Genomic DNA, 20,070 nt, shown 5'->3' with positions numbered 1-20,070 from the left:
TAGTTAAAAAAACACTCAAGGAGAAATTACAGACTGGGATACCGGGACACAAATGACGACCGGGACACAGGCAATATAAATGACGACCAGGACACAGGTATTTAAGAATATCGTTCAAAGACAAATTTTTAATTGTAAGAAGACCGTTGAAAGAGAAATTTCTAATTGTAAAATGACTGAAGAACCTACAATGGCAACACCCAAGGAAGCTGCTCAAAACGAATGTATTCACGCCGAAGTAGCTGAGTTGGTAAAGCGTTATGTTTCAGATTCTAGGTCCGAGAGGCTCCAGGTTTGAACCTTGGCTTTAGCATTAATACAAAAGAAGAAAAAAACTAAAAAAGGAAAAAACTACAAAAAAACTAAAAAGAAAATATATATATATATATATATTTATATATATCATCTTTTCCAAAAAAATAATAATTTAGTGCTTCTGCTTAAAAACAGCAATCGAATTGATGCCTCCTGATACGCAACTATCAACAAAGTGGCAATCGTTGTGGTCGGTGATCAGTTCTTACCTCGAGATAATATTCTTTATAGGCGAAACAATCAGTTGACATGAATTGCTTAAACTCATCGATGCTACGATGCCCTACAATATCCTGACGAATATAAATGACGCCCGGGACACTCAAATAGAAAGCACAGACTGGGACACCGGGACACAAATGACGACGGGGACACAGGGAATATAAATGACGACCCGGACAAAGGGACACAACTACAACGGGGACGCCGGGGGGCACAGGGGGATATATAAATGACGACGGCAACAAAGGAAATGGTCGATTAGCAATCACCATCAACAAAACTCAAGGGCAATAAATAGAATCATGAGGTATAGATCTGAATACGGATTGTTTTCCCATGGACCATTATGCGTTGCATGTTCAAGAGTCAGTAAACCTGACAATCTATTTATATGCACAGACGATGGGACAGCAAAGAATGTTGTATATTCGCAAGTTTTACGTAGTTAAAAACATATATATATATATATATATATACATATATATTTATTAGTTTTTTTTTTTTTATTAGTTTTTTTTTTATACATATATATATATATATATATATATATATATATATATATATATATATATATATATATATATATATACATATATATATATATATATATATATATAAAAAACTAAAAAAAGGAAAAAACTGAAAAATAAGCTAAAATAAAGGTAAAAACCAATAAAAAACTAAAAAAAAACTGAAAAAACTAAAAAAAGGCAAAAACTACAAAAAAAAATAAAAACTAATAAAAAAAGTAAAAAAGCTAAAAAACTAAAAAACTAAAAAAACTAAAAAAAGGTAAAAAAATAAAAAAAAAATAAAAAAAACTAAAAAAAAGGAAAAAACTGAAAAATAAGCTAAAATAAAGGTAAAAACCAATAAAAAACTAAAAAGAAAAAAAGGAAAAAACTAAAAAAATTTTCATCTAAAAAACTAAAAAAAACTAAAAAAGGTAAAAACTAAAAGAACTAAAAAATAAAAAAATAAATGACGACACTCAAAGAGAAAGCGACCAGGACAAAAGGAATGTTCGATTAGCAATCAACAAAGCACCGGGACACAGGGAGTATAAATGACGACCAGGACATAAGTAAAAAAAAACTAACAAAACTAAAAAGAAGGTAAAAACTACAAAAAAAAACAAGAAAAAAAAACTAAAAACTAATAAAAAAACTAAAAAATCTAAAAATCTAAATAAACTAAAAAAGAAAAAAAAAAGGAAAAAAATAAAGGAGAAAAACAAAACTAAAAAACGAATGTATATACAGACCGGGACACCGGGATACAAATGACGACCGGGACACAGGGAATATAAATGACGACCGGGACACAGGGACACAACTACAACGGGGACACCGGGGGAAACAGGGGGATATAAATGACGACCGGGACACCGGGACAGGGAATGGTCGATTAGCAATCACCATCAACAAAGCTCAAGGGCAATCATTAGAATCATGAGGTATGGATCTGAATACAGATTGTTTTCCCATGGACCATTATATGTTGCATGTTCAAGAGTCGGTAAACCTGACAATCTATTTATATGCAAAGACAATGGTACAGCAAAGAATGTTGTATATTCGCAAGTTTTACGTAGTTAAAACCATATATATATATATATATATATATATATATATATATATATATATATATATCTATATATATAAAAATAAGTTGTCTGTCCGTTACGCCAGATTATATCTATATATATAAAAATAAGTTGTCTGTGTGTGGATCTGTGGATGGATCAGGTGACGTCACCTGAAAAAACTGGATCAGGTGACGTCAAAACTGAAAAAACTAAAAAAAGGCAAAAACTACAAAAAAAACTAAAAACTAATAAAAAAAATAAAAAAGCTAAAAAACTAAAAAAAACTAAAAAAAGGCAAAAACTACAAAAAAAACTAAAAACTAATAAAAAAGCTAAAAAACTAAAAAAACTAAAAAAACGCAACAACTACAAAAAAAACTAAAAACTAATAAAAAAAATAAAAAAAAACTAAAAACTAATAAAAAAGCTAAAAAACTAAAAAAAATAAAAAAACGCAACAACTACAAAAAAAAAACTAAAAACTAATAAAAAAAATAAAAAAGCTAAAAAACTAAAAAAACTAAAAAAACTAAAAAAAGGTAAAAAACTAAAAAAAAACTAAAAACTAAAAAAAACTAAAAAAAAGGAAAAAAACTTAAAAATAAGCTAAAATAAAGGTAAAAACCAATAAAAAACTAAAAAAAAAAACTGAAAAAACTAAAAAAAGGCAAAAACTACAAAAAAAACTAAAAACTAATAAAAAAAGTAAAAAAGCTAAAAAACTAAAAAACTAAAAAAACTAAAAAAAGGTAAAAAACTAAAAAAAAATAAAAAATAAAAAGAAACTAAAAGAAAGGAAAAAACTGAAAAATAAGCTAAAATAAAGGTAAAAACCAATAAAAAACTAAAAAGAAAAAAAGGAAAAAACTAAAAAAAAATTTCATCTAAAAAACTAAAAAAAACTAAAAAAGGTAAAAACTAAAAGAACTAAAAAAGAAAAAAATAAATGACGACACTCAAAGAGAAAGGGACCAGGACAAAAGGAATGTTCGATTAGCAATCAACAAAGCACCGGGACACAGGGAGTATAAATGACGACCAGGACATAAGTAAAAAAAAAAAAAAACTATCTATATATATAAAAATAAGTTGTCTGTGGATCTGTGGATCGTGGATCAGGTGACGTCACCTGAAAAAACTGGATCAGGTGACGTCAAAACTGAAAAAACTAAAAAAAGGCAAAAACTACAAAAAAAACTAAAAACTAATAAAAAAAATAAAAAAGCTAAAAAACTAAAAAAAGGCAAAAACTACAAAAAAAACTAAAAACTAATAAAAAAGCTAAAAAACTAAAAAAACTAAAAAAAAGGCAAAAACTACAAAAAAAACTAAAAACTAATAAAAAAAATAAAAAGCTAAAAAACTAAAAAAACTAAAAAACTAAAAAAAGGTAAAAAACTAAAAAAACTAAAAACTAAAAAAAAACTAAAAAAACTAAAAAACTGAAAAATAAGCTAAAATAAAGGTAAAAACCAATAAAAAACTAAAAAAAAAAACTGAAAAAACTAAAAAAAGGCAAAAACTACAAAAAAACTAAAAACTAATAAAAAAAGTAAAAAAGCTAAAAAACTAAAAAAACTAAAAAAACTAAAAAAACTAAAAAAAGGTAAAAAACTAAAAAAAAATAAAAAATAAAAAAAAATAAAAAAAAAGGAAAAAACTGAAAAATAAGCTAAAATAAAGGTAAAAACCAATAAAAAACTAAAAAGAAAAAAAGGAAAAAACTAAAAAAAATTTTCATCTAAAAAACTAAAAAAAAACTAAAAAAGGTAAAAACTAAAAGAACTAAAAAAGAAAATAATAAATGACGACACTCAAAGAGAAAGCGACCAGGACAAAAGGAATGTTCGATTAGCAATCAACAAAGCACCGGGACACAGGGAGTATAAATGACGACCAGGACATAAGTAAAAAAAAAAACTAACAAAACTAAAAAGAAGGTAAAAACTAAAAACTAATAAAAAAACTAAAAAATCTAAAAATCTAAATAAACTAAAAAAGAAAAAAAAAGGAAAAAAATAAAGGAGAAAAACAAAACTAAAAAACGAATGTATATACAGACCGGTACACCGAGATACAAATGACGACCGGGACACAGGGAATATAAATGACGACCGGGACACAGGGACACAACTACAACGGGGACACCGGGGGAAACAGGGGGATATAAATGACGACCGGGACAAAAAAACTAAAAAGAAAAAAAAAACTAAAAACTAATAAAAAAACTAAAAATCTAAAAATCTAAATAAGCTAAAAAAGAAAAAAAAAGGAAAAAAATAAAGGAGAAAAACAAAACTAAAAAACGAATGTATATACAGACCGGGACACCGGGATACAAATGACGACCGGGACACAGGGAATATAAATGACGACCGGGACACAGGGACACAACTACAACGGGGACACCGGGGGAAACAGGGGGATATAAATGACGACCGGGACACCGGGACAGGGAATGGTCGATTAGCAATCACCATCAACAAAGCTCAAGGGCAATCATTAGAATCATGAGGTATAGATCTGAATACAGATTGTTTTCCCATGGACCATTATATGTTGCATGTTCAAGAGTCGGTAAATCTGACAATCTATTTATATGCAAAGACAATGGGACAGCAAAGAATGTTGTATATTCGCAAGTTTTACGTAGTTAAAACCATATATATATATATATATATATATATATATATATATATATATATATATATATATATATTCACAGGTGGGACATAGGGACACAACTACAATGGCGCGTAACTATTATGGCGCGTAACGACTTACGCGCGCGGGGGGGCTTGGGGGGGGCGCGAAGCGTCCCCACCAACTAGGTGTTGGGGTGGCGCGAAGCGCCATCCCAACAGTTAGTATATATATATATATATATATATATATATATATATATATATATATATATATATATATATATATATATATATATATAAATAAGTTGTCTGTGTGTGGATCTGTGGATGGATCAGGTGACGTCACCTGAAAAAACTGGATCAGGTGACAAAACTGAAAACTGAAAAAAACTAAAAAGAGGCAAAAACTACAAAAAAAACTAAAAACTAATAAAAAAAATAAAAAAGCTAAAAAACTAAAAAAACTAAAAAAAGGCAAAAACTACAAAAAAACTAAAAACTAATAAAAAAGCTAAAAAACTAAAAAAACTAAAAAAAGGCAAAAACTACAAAAAAAACTAAAAACTAATAAAAAAAATAAAAAAGCTAAAAAACTAAAAAAACTAAAAAAACTAAAAAAAGGTAAAAAACTAAAAAAAACTAAAAAAAAGGAAAAAACTGAAAAATAAGCTAAAATAAAGGTAAAAACCAATAAAAAACTAAAAAAAAACTGAAAAAACTAAAAAAAGGCAAAAACTACAAAAAAAACTAAAAACTAATAAAAAAAGTAAAAAAGCTAAAAAACCAAAAAAACTAAAAAAAAACTAAAAAAAGGTAAAAAACTAAAAAATAAAAAATAAAAAAAAAACTAAAAAAAGGAAAAAACTGAAAAATAAGCTAAAATAAAGGTAAAAACCAATAAAAAACTAAAAAGAAAAAAAAAAAAAACTAAAAAAAATTTTCATCTAAAAAACTAAAAAAAACTAAAAAAGGTAAAAACTAAAAGAACTAAAAAAGAAAAAAATAAATGACGACACTCAAAGAGAAAGCGACCAGGACAAAAGGAATGTTCGATTAGCAATCAACAAAGCACCGGGACACAGGGAGTATAAATGACGACCAGGACATAAGTAAAAAAAAAAAAACTAACAAAACTAAAAAGAAGGTAAAAACTACAAAAAAAAACTAAAAAGAAAAAAACTAAAAAAAGGCAAAAACTACAAAAAAAACTAAAAACTAATAAAAAAGCTAAAAAACTAAAAAAAACTAAAAAAAGGCAAAAACTACAAAAAAAAACTAAAAACTAATAAAAAAAAAAAAGCTAAAAAACTAAAAAAAAACTAAAAAAACTAAAAAAAGGTAAAAAGCTAAAAAAACTAAAAACTAAAAAAAAACTAAAAAAAAGGGAAAAACTGAAAAATAAGCTAAAATAAAGGTAAAAACCAATAAAAAACTAAAAAAAAAAAACTGAAAAAACTAAAAAAAGGCAAAAACTACAAAAAAAAAACTAAAAACTAATAAAAAAAGTAAAAAAGCTAAAAAACTAAAAAAACTAAAAAAAGGTAAAAAACTAAAAAAAATAAAATAAAAAAAAACTAAAAAAAAGGAAAAAACTGAAAAATAAGCTAAAATAAAGGTAAAAACCAATAAAAAACTAAAAAGAAAAAAAGGAAAAAACTAAAAAAAATTTTCATCTAAAAAACTAAAAAAAACTAAAAAAGGTAAAAACTAAAAGAACTAAAAAAGAAAAAAATAAATGACGACACTCAAAGAGAAAGCGACCAGGACAAAAGGAATGTTCGATTAGCAATCAACAAAGCACCGGGACACAGGGAGTATAAATGACGACCAGGATATAAGTAAAAAAAAAACTAACAAAACTAAAAAGAAGGTAAAAACTACAAAAAAAAAGAAAAAAAACTAAAAACTAATAAAAAAAACTAAAAAATCTAAAAATCTACATAAACTAAAAAAGAAAAAAAAAAGGAAAAAATAAAGGAGAAAAACAAAACTAAAAAACGAATGTATATACAGACCGGGACACCGGGATACAAATGACGACCGGGACACAGGGAATATAAATGACGACCGGGACACAGGGACACAACTACAACGGGGACACCGGGGGAAACAGGGGGATATAAATGACGACCGGGACACCGGGACAGGGAATGGTCGATTAGCAATCACCATCAACAAAGCTCAAGGGCAATCATTAGAATCATGAGGTATAGATCTGAATACAGATTGTTTTCCCATGGACCATTATATGTTGCATGTTCAAGAGTCGGTAAACCTGACAATCTATTTATATGCAAAGACAATGGGACAGCAAAGAATGTTGTATATTCGCAAGTTTTACGTAGTTAAAACCATATATATATATATATATATATATATATATATATATATATATATATATATATATATATATATATATATATATATATTCACAGGTGGGACATAGGGACACAACTACAATGGCGCGTAACTATTATGGCGCGTAACGACTTACGCGCGCGGGGGGGCTTGGGGGGGGGGGGGCGCGAAGCGCCCCCACCAACTAGGTGTTGGGGTGGCGCGAAGCGCCACCCCAACAGCTAGCATATATATATATATATATATATATATATATATATATATATATATATATATATATATATATATATATATATATATATATATATATATATATGTATATATATATCTATATTCACAGGTGGGACATAGGGACACAACTACAATGGCGCGTAACTAATATGGCGCGTAACGACTTACGCGCGCGGGGGGGCTTGGGGGGGGGCGAAGCGCCCCCATCAACTAGGTGTTGGGGTGGCGCGAAGCGCCACCCCAACAGCTAGTTTTTTTTATATAATTCAAATGTTTTTTAGATTTTGTTACGCCTCAGATTTAAGACTGCAAACATGAGTCTGGATGAACGCTTCTAAGTTCAGAGTCATGAACACTTGTCAATTGTTAAGGTTTATATTCCCTGAGTAGTTTTAGTACATTGTTTTTCCGCTCACCTACGGTTTTCATATATCAACATAAACAACAATTTTGATACCACTAGATAGCTGACATTATAGCTTACTCTATTGATCTGCCGAATCACATTTTTGATATTTGGTGTACATGGTTTTTGTAATGAAAATACGCTGAAACCAGTTAAATATCATTAAAAAAGAACTATTTCCCTATTTTCAAGCAAAAAAAATTCTCAGCCATGCAATAATTCTGAGTCGGTGAATGAATATATCCAAGACCAATGAAACCAATGATTTAAGTTTATTGTCCTTATTATGTCAGTTATAACTGCAGAACTGTCGTAAAGTCGCTGGTTTCAAAGGGAATATATACCTTAAGAATCACTCAATACAGCACTTACTTCGATATAATCCAGGCAAATGTGGGTAAGAATAATATGCGGGGTGAAGTGTCGACTGCTGAACTCCGCTTATTGGCATCTGGCCAGTGTTACCAATAGGAATTTGTGGGTACATAAACGATGGATAGACTGAGTAGATATCCCTTCTGTTTAAATCAAAGTGGGCCATAGTCTGTAAGGAAAGAGCACTGATAAAAAAAAAGAAAAACATGATCGTTCTCGGGTTTTTTTGGCAGCCTAAGTCAGCATTCAGTATTAACTAAGGATATATGCAGTGGAGGATCCATGACTTTCTCGTTTTTCAAAGAATTAAGCGGCTTTAAAAAACTAAGTTAAATGGTTTTTCTAAGATTTCCAGGAAAATATGTGACGGCTTTCAGTTTTCTGTCGCTTATTCGGATTTCCTATTCAAGTTCATCAGGTTATGACAAAATCACCTAGGCAATTCTGAACAGTTAGGCAATCAGGCCAGGATTTACTATTAGGCCCGGGCCTAGGGGTGCAATAAATTATCACTGAGTGATTTTTTCTTAACAAAGCCGGACAGCTGGGATTTATCGTCGAAGTGCCTGATGCACTTCACCGCTGCGCTGCCTATTCACAGAAAAGCGATTTTAAAACAACACAGGAATTCCGTGGCCACTTACAAACTGTCAGATTTCTCCCAAGAATGGCAGGTGAAAATTCGGTGTCACTTCTCTATCATTACTTTTGGCTCATTAGTTGCATTCTGTTTAGGGCTTCCACTATCCTCGAATTCCCCGAAAACCTCGCAAAAACAGGGCGGCAAAAACGCTTGGGCCTAAAGTGTCAAAGCTTTAAATCCGGCCCTGTAGGCTTCACAAATTAAAAAAAGCTTATAGTGAATGAGACAGGGCAGTTCTTCAAGGTACCACATCGACATAACCCTAATCTCAACTATTTCGGTAAATACATAATTTCAACTATTTTAGTAATATCTTTTTAATCTGGGCAGGAACCAGATTCCCAGCGATTTTTTGTGATCTTTTTATTTATTTATTTATTTTTTTGCAGCGGCAGCCGAAAAGGTAGCCTCGCACGAATTTAACGTTGAAATCAAGGGCACCGGCAGAAAATTTTCCAGAAAAGGGGGGGCCAAACGCCAAAATATCAGTGGTAGTTGGGTGACAGGGAATATGTTTCAAGAAATTTTTTTCGTAAGAATAGGTTTATTTTAAATACTTTTAGGAAAAACTCACTTGTCTTTATTCAATTTTCTACGCCTTAGAATAGTTTACAGAAGGAGTAGAGATGCTCAAAAATCCTCCTGTGTGCATAGATACGAAGTTTTGATTTTATGACGGCTACATGTAAAATGTGCCTCTTTCATAACAGGACAATTCTCTCTCTCGAACTTAATTCCTTTATATATTCAGACATTAAAAAATAGAGCAGCGAAAGAAAAACAAAATGTAAACTTACTATCCAGCCGTCAAATTAACCCTCTTTCTTTTTATTTTCCTATTCAACTAAATAAAATAAACAGGTTGAAAAAAAAAATCGTCACAAGAGAATCTTATCAAATCGTTTGTGATTAAAAAACTGAAATTAAAAAGTGACTTGGACCAATATTCACCAAAGCTAAAAATTGGAATTCTCGTGACAATACCGGCTATATACTATATGCTATACTATACTATATACTATATGCTATATACTATACTATATATACTATATACTATACTATATATACTATATGCTATATACTATACTATATATACTATATGCTATATGCTATACTATACTATATATACTATATACTATACTATATACTATATACTATATGCTATATACTATACTATATACTATACTATACTATATACTGTACTATATATACTATATACTATACTATATACTATACTATATATACTATATACTATACTATATATACTATATGCTATATACTATATGCTATATGCTATACCGGCAGTGTTGACTTTTTATGCTGATTCTAAATACATAAAATTCTATCAGTTTATTGTTACCCACCCAAAATCAAAATCTGAGAAAATTTGCCTGATTTTCAAAAAAAAAGTGGAAACACCCCCAAAAAAGAAAGCGATCTTATTGAAAATTTCTATATTAGATTCATCATATCAAAGAAGCCTACCATAGAGGTTTCAAGCTCCAATTTTCAAAATGTGGAATTCGCTTTTTTTCAGAAGAAACATCGTCGATGCATGTTTATTCCCAGGGGCGATTGTATCAAACCAAAGGTCCAAGATAATTGGTAGGGAGCTCATTCAAACGTAAATTTAAAGCTCTTTTTTAAGTGACGATACAGATTAGGTCAGGAGAAAGTCTTGTTTTTTGTTATTTCAGGGCACCAAACTACGACTTTACCCCGAAGACGACGAATTTGCAATCAATTTTAAATTCTGATGAGGTAATTGATTTAAAAGTATCAATAATTATATTTTAGGCTTCCCAGTCACGTGTTTCGTGATGAATAAATCTTATCTTATCTAGTTCCAAAAGAAGTAATAACACACGGTGACAGTACTGGATTCAACCAAGTTGATTTGCTTTATTTGCAATGAAATTAGGCTACATTTGGTAATCTGTAATTGCGTATCAGCTATAATGAGGGGAGGGGGGTGAGTCATTGTTTAGTTGAGGTAGGGTAGATTCCTAGAAAAGTGCATTTTAATGGACAAACTACTGACTCTTCATGAGGTTTCAGATAAATGTTGAAAGAGGTAGGGTGGGAGTAGGAACTAATTAAATTGTTCCTCTATACAGCTAAAATGGCAAATACTGCTAGGAACTTATTTTTCAGCAATTTTAAATGGTTCTTTTTCTTTTTATATGAAGTACTTTAATGTATTTTAAAAAATGCAAGTAATTTATTTATCGACAAGAAAATCCTATTGTAGAGGATGTGATGGCTTCTGTTATATCGAAGAACAAAAGACTCATAGGATTTCCATCCATATAAACAATAATACTCCTTTTCATCCAATCAAAATTCTTTAACAGTTATTACATAAAAAAACTAGTTTTTTTAACTGAAAGTAAGGAGCGACATTAAACCTTAAAACGAACAGAAATTAACTCCGTATATGAAATGGGTTGTCCCCTCCGCAATCCCTTGCTCTTTACTCTAAAGTTTGACTCTTTGCCACAATTCTGCTTTTTAAAACAATTAAAAACTTCAGCGTAAAGAGCGAGGGATTGCGGTGGGAACAACCCATTTCATATACGGAGTAATTTCTGACTTAATTCAGTACTTTTTGAATTAATGCATGTTTGATTTTGGCTTTCCACACATAAATTATTAAAATGAAATTTGCATATTAATTCCTTTTTTGGCTAAATGGCTTTCTCTTAGTTTTGATCAGACAATTTTGAGAAATAAGGGGTGGGGAAAGCCTAGTTGCCCTGCAATTTTTCGGTTACATAAAAAGGCAACTATAAATTTTAATTTTTAACGAATGTTTTTATCAGTAAAAAATATACGTAGCTTAAGAATTAGCTTACGTAACAAACTTTTATATTCTTAAATTTTTATTATGTATATGAGGGGGTTTGTACCCTATTTAATACCTCTGTCTTTACACTAAATCGTAAGTTTTGTCCCAATTCTTTAAGAATGACCTCTGAATCCGAAAGGCCGTAGAATAAATAGTTGAAATTACTAAAAATACTATAGCATAAAGAGCGAGGTATTTATCTCCTCCTAAATACCTCGCTCTTTATGCTAAAGCATTTTTAGAACCCCTCAAATGCGCAATAATCTCTGTTCGTTTTAAGTTTCAATGCTACTCCTTACTTTCAATTGAAAAAACTTTTCCATGTTTATTTTTTCATTGTTTTTTATAGTAATTTTAGAAAATCCTGCGCCCTTTTCATTGAATTTCTGTTCCCTCATGACATATTTCTCGAAGAAAAGATCCTCCCACATAGCTCCCTCCCCTCAACCCCACCCCCAAAACCAAAAAAAAAATCCCCTGAAAACGCTGTACACTTCCCAGTAACCATTATTATATGTAAACACTGGCCGAAGTTTGTAACTTGAAGCCCCTCCCCCAGGGACTGTGGGGGAGTAAGTCATTCCCAAAGACATAGTTATTATGGTTTTTGATTATGCGGAACAAAACGGCTATCTCAAAATTTTGATCCATTGACTTTGGAGGAAAAATGAGCGTGGGAGGGGGCCTAGGTGCCCTCCAATTTTTTGGTCACTTAAAAAGGGCACTAGAACTTTTCATTTCCGTTAGAATGAGCCCTCTTGCGACATTCTAGGACCATTTGGTCGATACAACCCCTGGGAAAAAAAAAAAAAAAAAAAAAAAAACAAACAAACAAATAAACACGCACCCGTGATTTGTCTTCTGGCAAAAAATACAAAATTCCACATTTTTGTATAAAGGAGCTTAAAAATTCTACAATAGGGTTCTCTGATACGCTGAATCTGAAGGTGTGATTTTCGTTAAGATTCTATGACTTTTAAGGGGTTGTTTCCCCCTATTTTTTAAAACAGGCAAATTTTCTCAGGCTCGTAGCTTTTGATGGGTAAGACTAAACTTGATTAAACTTATATATTTAAAATCAGCATTAAAATGCGATTCTTTTGATGTAGCTATTGATATCAAAACTCCGTTCGTTACCACGAACTGTTTGATATTAACAAGGACTTTTTACCAAAGTTACCATTCACCGCTAATTTCTTAAATATATTAAATTTTATTCTATATTGAAATTGTGAATTTAAACATAGTACGTTACTAATCAACGTACAATCATTATTTACACATTTTAAAAGCAATTAACCAGGGATTTAAGGGACCGATACCTCAAATTATATCTTGGTTTGGCCCGGGTATGATTTGGAAAACAATCAGAAATTAAATAAAAAAAGGGCTTTTCAAATGAAAGCAAGGAACAGATTTGAAAGCTATTTGAACCGATTATTCTTTCAAATTTTAAAGAAAATCTGTAATTGGAAAAATAAGATTTTTCAAAGCATTAAAAACTTTTGTTTAATGAGCAAGATGTTGAAAAGGGGACAGTTCCCTTACAGAGTAATTTATATTAGTTTTAAGTTTTCAACTTGGTCCTTACTTTAGCTGAAAAACTTTTTCTATTTGTTTAATTACATTTCATGAAACTGTAAAGTTTTATGAAACCAGAAGAAAGACTACGGATGCGTGTTTATTTGCTTCTTCCTCTTTTCCAGGGGTAATCGTATCGACCTAGTGGACTTAAAAACTTCGAGAGAGGGCTCATTATAACGGAAATGAAAAGTACTAGTGGCCTTTTTAAGTGACCAAAAAATTGGAGGGCAACTAGGCCCCCTCCAACACCACCTTTTCCCCAAAATAGGCTCATCAAAATTTTGAGATAGCATTTTTCTTCAGTATATTTGAAAGGCCCAATAGCTACGTTTTTAGAGATAAAATGACCCCTTCATCCCCTGAGGAAAAGTTTTTAAGTTATGAAATTTAACCATTATTTTACTTGCTATTGGGAAGCATGCATACATTTTTTGAGTGGGGAGGGAAGGGCGAAATTTTTGCTGGGAGGATTTTGCACGGAGAGTTTTATACTGGGTGAATTTACCAGAATTCCTATACGAAATTTCTTTATATGTCTTGCTTACTCATTACCAATTCAATTTTAGGCGTGGAGATGCTAAGGATAATTTTCCAGGGTAAATTTTCGCCAGGATTGAATTGCCCAGAGGATATTTCTGGGGAGGGGTATTTTTCCATGGAGGTGGATCCAGGTGTCCTAGCGTTATTTAAACTGAAAACGAGCAGAAATTATTACTTATACGAGGGGGTTGCCCCCTCCTCAACACATCGCTCTTTAAGCTAAAGTTCAAATTTTGTCCTAAATCCTTAAAAACAGTTCCTGAAACACAAAGGTCGCTTAATTAGAACAAATAGTAACTTTTTTTAAACCCCCCTCATATGCGTGATAATTTCTGTTCGTTTTAAATTTTAATATTGCTCTATAAATACCTAATTTTTTCTAATTTTTCCTCTCCCTTTAGCCCCCCAGATGGTCGAATCTGGGAAAACAACTTTATCAAGTCAATTTGTGCAGCTCTCTGACATGCCTACTAATTTTCATCGTCCTAGCACGTCCAGAAGCACCAAATTCGCCAAATCACTGAACCCCTCCCCCAACTCCCCCAAAGAGAGCGAATCCGGTACGGTTACGTCAATCACGTATCAAGGACATTTGCTTATTCTATCCACCAAGCTTCATCCCGATTCCTACACTCCAAGTGTTTTCCAAGATTTCCCCCTCCAACTCCCCCCAATGTCACAGGATCTGGTCGGAATTTAAAATTAGAGCTTTAAAGCACAAGATCCTTCTAAATATCAAATTTCATTAAGATCTGGTCACCCTTTCGTAAGTTACAAATACCTCATTTTTCCAAATTACCCCCCCCCCCAACTCCACCAAAGAGAGCAGATCCGGCCCGGTTATGTCAGTCACGTATCTTAGACAGGTTTTTATTCTTCCCATCCAGTGTCATCCATTATGTAAATCACGTATCTAAGACTTCTGCTTATTTTTCCCACCAAGTTTCATCCCAATCCCTCCAATCTAAGCGTTTTCCATGATTTTAGGTTCCCCCACCCCAAACTCCCCCCAATGTCACCAGATCCGGTCGGGATTTAAAATAAGAGCCTTGAGACACGATATCCTTCTAAATATCAAATTTCATTGAGATCCGATCACCCGTTCGTAAGTTAAAAATGCCTAATTTTTTCTAATTTTTCAGAATTACCCCCCCCCCCCCCCCAACTACCCCAGAAAGAGCGGATCCGTTCAGGTTATGTCAATCATGTATCTAGAACTTGTGCTTATTTTTCCCACCAAGTTTCATCCCGATCCCTCCACTCTAAGTGTTTTCCAAGATTTTAGGTTTCCCCCTCCCAACTCCCCCCCCCATTGTCACCAGATCCGGTCGGGATTTAAAATAACAGCTTTGAGACACGATATCCTTCCAAACACCAAATTTCATTAAGATCTGATCAACCGTTCGTAAGTTAAAAATACTTCATTTTTTCTATTTTTTCCGAATTAACGGGCCCAAGGAGTAAAATTGGTTAATACCAAGTGCCATAAAAATACATTGAAAAATTCAGTTGAAAAATATAAAAATGAAGAAGTAATTAATTACAAAAAATACACAAAACAATAGCCTACTTGCAAAAACTAAGATAATAACTTCCAGCATTCAGTTCTATTGAGCAAACTGTAGCGTGAAGAGTGAGATGTTGAGGAGGGTACAACCCCCCTAATATACGTGATAATTTCTGTTCGTTTAAAATTTTAATATTGCTCCTTACTTTTAGTTGAAAAACATTGATAGAAATACATTGAAAAATTCAGTTGGAAAATATAAAAATGAAGAAGTAATTAATTACAAAAAATACACAAAACAATAGCCTACTTGCAAAACTAAAATAATAACTCCCAGCATTCAGTTCTATTGAGCAAACTGTAGCGTGAAGAGCGAGATGTTGAGGAGGGGACAACCCCCCATATACGTGATAATTTCTATTCGTTTTAAGTTTTAATATTGCCCCTTACTTTTATTAAATAAAAAAACAAGTTTTTTGAAATGAAAGTAAGGAGCGACATTAAAACTTAAAACGAACAGAAATTACTACATAGGCTATATGAAAGGGGCTTTTCCTCCTCGACACCCCGCTCTTTACGCTGAAGTTTTTTATTGTTTTAAAAAGTAGAGTTGCGAGAAAGAATCAAACTTTAGCGCAAGGAGCGGGGTGTCGAGGAGGAAAAGCCCCTTTCATATACGGAGTAATTTCTGTTCGTTTTAAGTTTTAATGTCGCTCCTGACTTTCATTTCAAAAAACATGTTTTTTTTATTTAATTTCTGAAAGTTTTTGAATTAATGGATGTCTGAATTTGCCTCTCCGTACATAAATTTTTTTGGCTAATTTTAATTTTTTTTTTTTTTGGCTAAATGGCTTTCTCTTAGTTTTGATCAGACGATTTTGAGAAATAAGGGGTGGGGAAGGAGGCCTAGTTGCCCTCCAATTTTTCGGTTACTTAAAAAGGCAACTGGAACTTTTAATTTTTAACGAACGTTTTTATTAGTAAAAAAATACGTAGCTTAAGAATGAACTTACGTGACAAACTTTTATATTCTTGTATTTTGATTATATATACGAGGCGGTTTGTCCCATCGTTAATACCTCGCTCTTCACACTAAATCTTAAGTTTTGTCCTAATTCTTTAAGAATGACCCCTGAATCAGAAAGGCCGTAGAATAAATAGTTGAAATTACTAAAAATAATTTAGCATAAAGAGCGAAGTATTTATCTCCTTCTAAATACCTCGCTCTTCATGCTAAAGTATTTTTAGAACCCCTCATATGCGTAATAATCTCTGTTCGTTTTACGTTTTAATGCTTCTTCTTACTTTCATTTGAAAAAACTTTTTCATGTTTATATTTTCATTGTTTTTTTTTAAATAGTAATGCTAGAAAATCCTGCGCCCTTTTCATTGAATTTCTCTTCCCCCATGAAATATTCCTCCAAAGAAAGATCCTCCCATATAGCCCCCTCCCCTGAACCCCACACCCAAACAAAAAAAATCCCCCTGAAAACGTCGGTACACTTCCCAATAACCATTACTGTATGTAAACATTGGTCAAAGTTAGTAACTTGCAGCCCCTCCTCCAGGGACTGTGGGGGGTAAGTCATCCCCAAAGACATGGTTATTATGGTTTTCGACTATGCGGAACAAAATGGCTATCTCAAAATTTTGATCCGTTGACTTTGGGAAAAAATGAGCGTGGGAGGGGGCCTAGGTGCCCTCCAATTTTTCGGTCACTTAAAAAGGGCACTAGAACTTTTCATTTCCGTTAGAATGAGCCCTCTTGCAATACTCTAGGACCACTTGGTCGATACGATGACTTACTTGACTTGACTTAAGGCTCCTGCCGCATGGGGTGCGGCGTAGAGAGCTTCGCAACTTGACTTCTCCAGGCGGACCGGTCTGCTGCTAAATGAGGCGCCTCGTCGACAGCAATGTTGGCCATCACCAAGAATTTGTCGAGGCTGTCTTTCCACCTTGTCCGAGGTCTGCCCCTCGGGCGAGACCAGCCATGGGCTTTTGGGTCGAAGTCGTACACTATTCGGGCTGGCGTTGATGTCGGCATTCGTAGGAGGTGTCCGAACCATCTGAGAGACCTCTGCGCTATCTGGACGGAGAATGGCACCTGGGAGGTGAGAGTAAGCAACCTTGCGTTGCTTACAAAATCATCCCACCGGAATCCCTCGATCCGGCGAAGCTGTTTCGTCTGACAGACGTCTACCATTTTAAGGATGGTTGATTTGAGGGGCCAGGTTTCCGCCGCGTAGAGCAGGACGGAGCTTACGGATGCGTTATAGATTCGCATTTTCGTACGCCTTGAGATGTGCGGCATTCTCCATAGACTGTTGAGTCTACCGACGATGGAAGAGGCTTTCGATATTCGGCTGCATACCTCATCGTCTACGGAGCCATCATTGGACAGCACAGAGCCGAGGTAAGTGAAGTTTTTAACGACTTCAACAAGTGTTCCGCAGACAGTTATGGTATCAGGGTGCGAGACTGGACCTGGGGGTTCAATTGCCATAATCTTAGTTTTGAGCCAGTTGATTTTCAGCCCCACTTTTGCTGCCTCTTCCTTCAGGACTTCCAGAGCGTCGGTCAGCTGGTCGATTGAGTCGGCAACGGGAGCAAGATCGTCTGCGAAGTCCGCATCCGTCAGAATGCGATCTCCAAACTGCAGACCAAAGGGCAGGCGATTTGTAGTTCTTGTCATCACATAGTCTATCACACAATTGAACAATTCCGGGGCGGCGGCACACCCTTGGCGAACGCCAGTTTTGATATTGAATGTCGTGCTCCGTTTTCCGTTGACTTGGACGCAACTCTCGGTCTCTTCGTACAGCTTTTCAAAAAGCTTGCAGTATTTATCAGGTAGACCCGTCGATCTAAGTATTAGCCAAACAGAGTTGCGATCGACGGAGTCAAAAGCAGCTTTGAAGTCTACGAAGGCCACGTATGCGTTCCTCCTGAATTCTCTAGTTTTCTCAATTAACTGGCGCATAGTGAAGATTTGTTCGACAGTGGACCTCCCGGGCATAAATCCGGCCTGCTGAACTCTCCTTTTTCTTCGGAGGATACTCGTGCATCTGTCTAGCAGGGTCATGGCAAAGAGCTTTCCAGGGACTGAGAGAAGGGTTATACCTCTGTAATTAGAGCAGATGCTCTTGCTCCCCTTTCTCTTCCAAAGGGGCAGGATTATGCCAAGTCGCCAGTCCTTCGGGACCCATTCTGTGCGCCACACCACGGAAAACAGCATTTGCAGCCAAAGTAACATCGCCGGTCCAGCATACTTCAGGAGCTCAGCGGATACTCCGCATACGCCTGCCGCTTTGTTATTCTTTAGACGTTTCAAAGCAGAGTGGATTTCTGCTGTCGTGAAGGAAGTCTCTGGTTCGTTTGACGGCACTTCCTGAGTGCTAGCAGCTAGGCGTGCGAGTTCCTGGTCAGTCTGTGCTACAGCATCGGCATTGAGGAGACTTGAGAAGTGGTCTTTCCATCGACTGACCTGAGCGGCCTCGTCACTAAGTGGCTGACCGTCCGCAGAGACAACAGATGCAACTGAGGGGGCTTTGTCGCTTGTGAGGTCACGGAGGTGCTTGTAGAGGCTCCCAACGTCCCCTTTCATGGCTGCGCCCTCCAGCTCGTTTGCCTTCCTTTCCACAAACAGTTTCTTGTCTCGCTGTATCAGCTTGTTGCGAACACCATTGAGGCGCCTGTAGGTCGGCATGTCGCCCAGAAGCCTTGCCTTGCGTCTCAGCTCAATGACGTCAAGCGTATCGAACTGAACCCACGCTTTCTTAGAACGCTTCGCCCTTCCAATATTTACGGTCGCTGACTCCAGGACATTCTTCTTAAACGAGATCCATGCGTCCTCAGAACTTTCAAATGGCAGGAGTGCGTCGAAGCGGTTCGAGACATCAATGGCATACTTGGACCGTATCTCTTGATCGGAGAGACGAGAGACATCAATCTTGGTCGGTCTAGGTTGCGAGCGCTGGGCTTGGAGCCTCAGTCGCATATTAGCTACAACGAGGCGATGGTCAGTGTTACCAATCTCGGCTGACCTGTACGTCCTGCAGTTACTAATCGAGGATCTCCATCTCTGTGAGACAATGATATAGTCGATCATTTTTTTGGTACGGCCGTCGTTGCTGTACCATGTGTATTTGTGAATGTCTTTCCTTGCGAACAGCGTGTTCGTAATGACAAGGTTATGCATGCTGCACAGTTGAAGGAGCCTTAGCCCATTGTCATTTAGAGGGTCCGGAATAACTGGTCCGATGACTTGCCGCCATAGGTCGTGGTTGTCGCTCACTGTTGCATTCATATCACCCAAAAGGATGACAATATCGTGGGGGGATATCTTGGACAGTTCATTAGCCAGGGCAGAGTAGAAAGTTTCTTTTGCTTCGTCGTCGGCTTCATTTGTCGGAGCATAGCAGACATGGACTGTCATTTTTCCTTGCTTATGACTCAGTCGAGCATTAGCTATTCTATCCGAGACGGGAGTAAATGACAGTAGACACTTTATGGACTTGTTATCAAGTACTAGTCCGACCCCATTTCTCCTAGTCGTCGTCTGTCCAGACCATAGAAGGTGGTATCCCTCACCTATGGGATCAGTCCCATTCCCGACTAGGTGGGTTTCTGTTATTCCAGCAATAGAGATGCGGAATCGCTTCAGTTCCATCGCCAGAAGCGTCTTTGCTCCGGGAAAATTCAATGTCAATACATTCCAGGTGGCAATCCGGAGGCCACCATGGTCAAGGAGATTCAAACGCTGGTCACTTCTCAGTCCAGGGGCGAGCAAGGGTCGTGATGGGATA

The 20,070-nt window shown here is 34.7% G+C and overlaps 1 protein-coding gene and 1 long non-coding RNA gene across 8 annotated transcripts in view; one reads left to right on the top strand and one right to left on the bottom strand.

The window, feature by feature from the left end:
• The window catches only part of LOC136039152 (uncharacterized), a 212,614-nt gene that overhangs the window by 187,514 nt on the left and 5,030 nt on the right, over window positions 1-20,070 (bottom strand). For all 7 annotated transcript variants that reach the window (XM_065722640.1, XM_065722642.1, XM_065722646.1 and 4 more), the window contains exon 2: window positions 8,138-8,309. In XM_065722640.1, the coding sequence (XP_065578712.1) occupies window positions 8,138-8,306 (169 nt within the window). In that variant the 5' untranslated portion in view covers window positions 8,307-8,309. The remainder of the gene's footprint in view (window positions 1-8,137; window positions 8,310-20,070) is intronic.
• On the top strand, window positions 5,208-6,908 carry LOC136039666 (uncharacterized). Its single transcript, XR_010620500.1, has 2 exons — window positions 5,208-5,914; window positions 6,471-6,908. It is a non-coding gene; the product is annotated as an uncharacterized LOC136039666 (long non-coding RNA).

The sequence above is a fragment of the Artemia franciscana genome, chromosome 19 (assembly GCF_032884065.1).
Source record: "Artemia franciscana chromosome 19, ASM3288406v1, whole genome shotgun sequence".
In the NCBI taxonomy this organism is placed as follows: domain Eukaryota; kingdom Metazoa; phylum Arthropoda; class Branchiopoda; order Anostraca; family Artemiidae; genus Artemia; species Artemia franciscana.
This window is presented reverse-complemented; position numbering and strand designations above follow the sequence as displayed.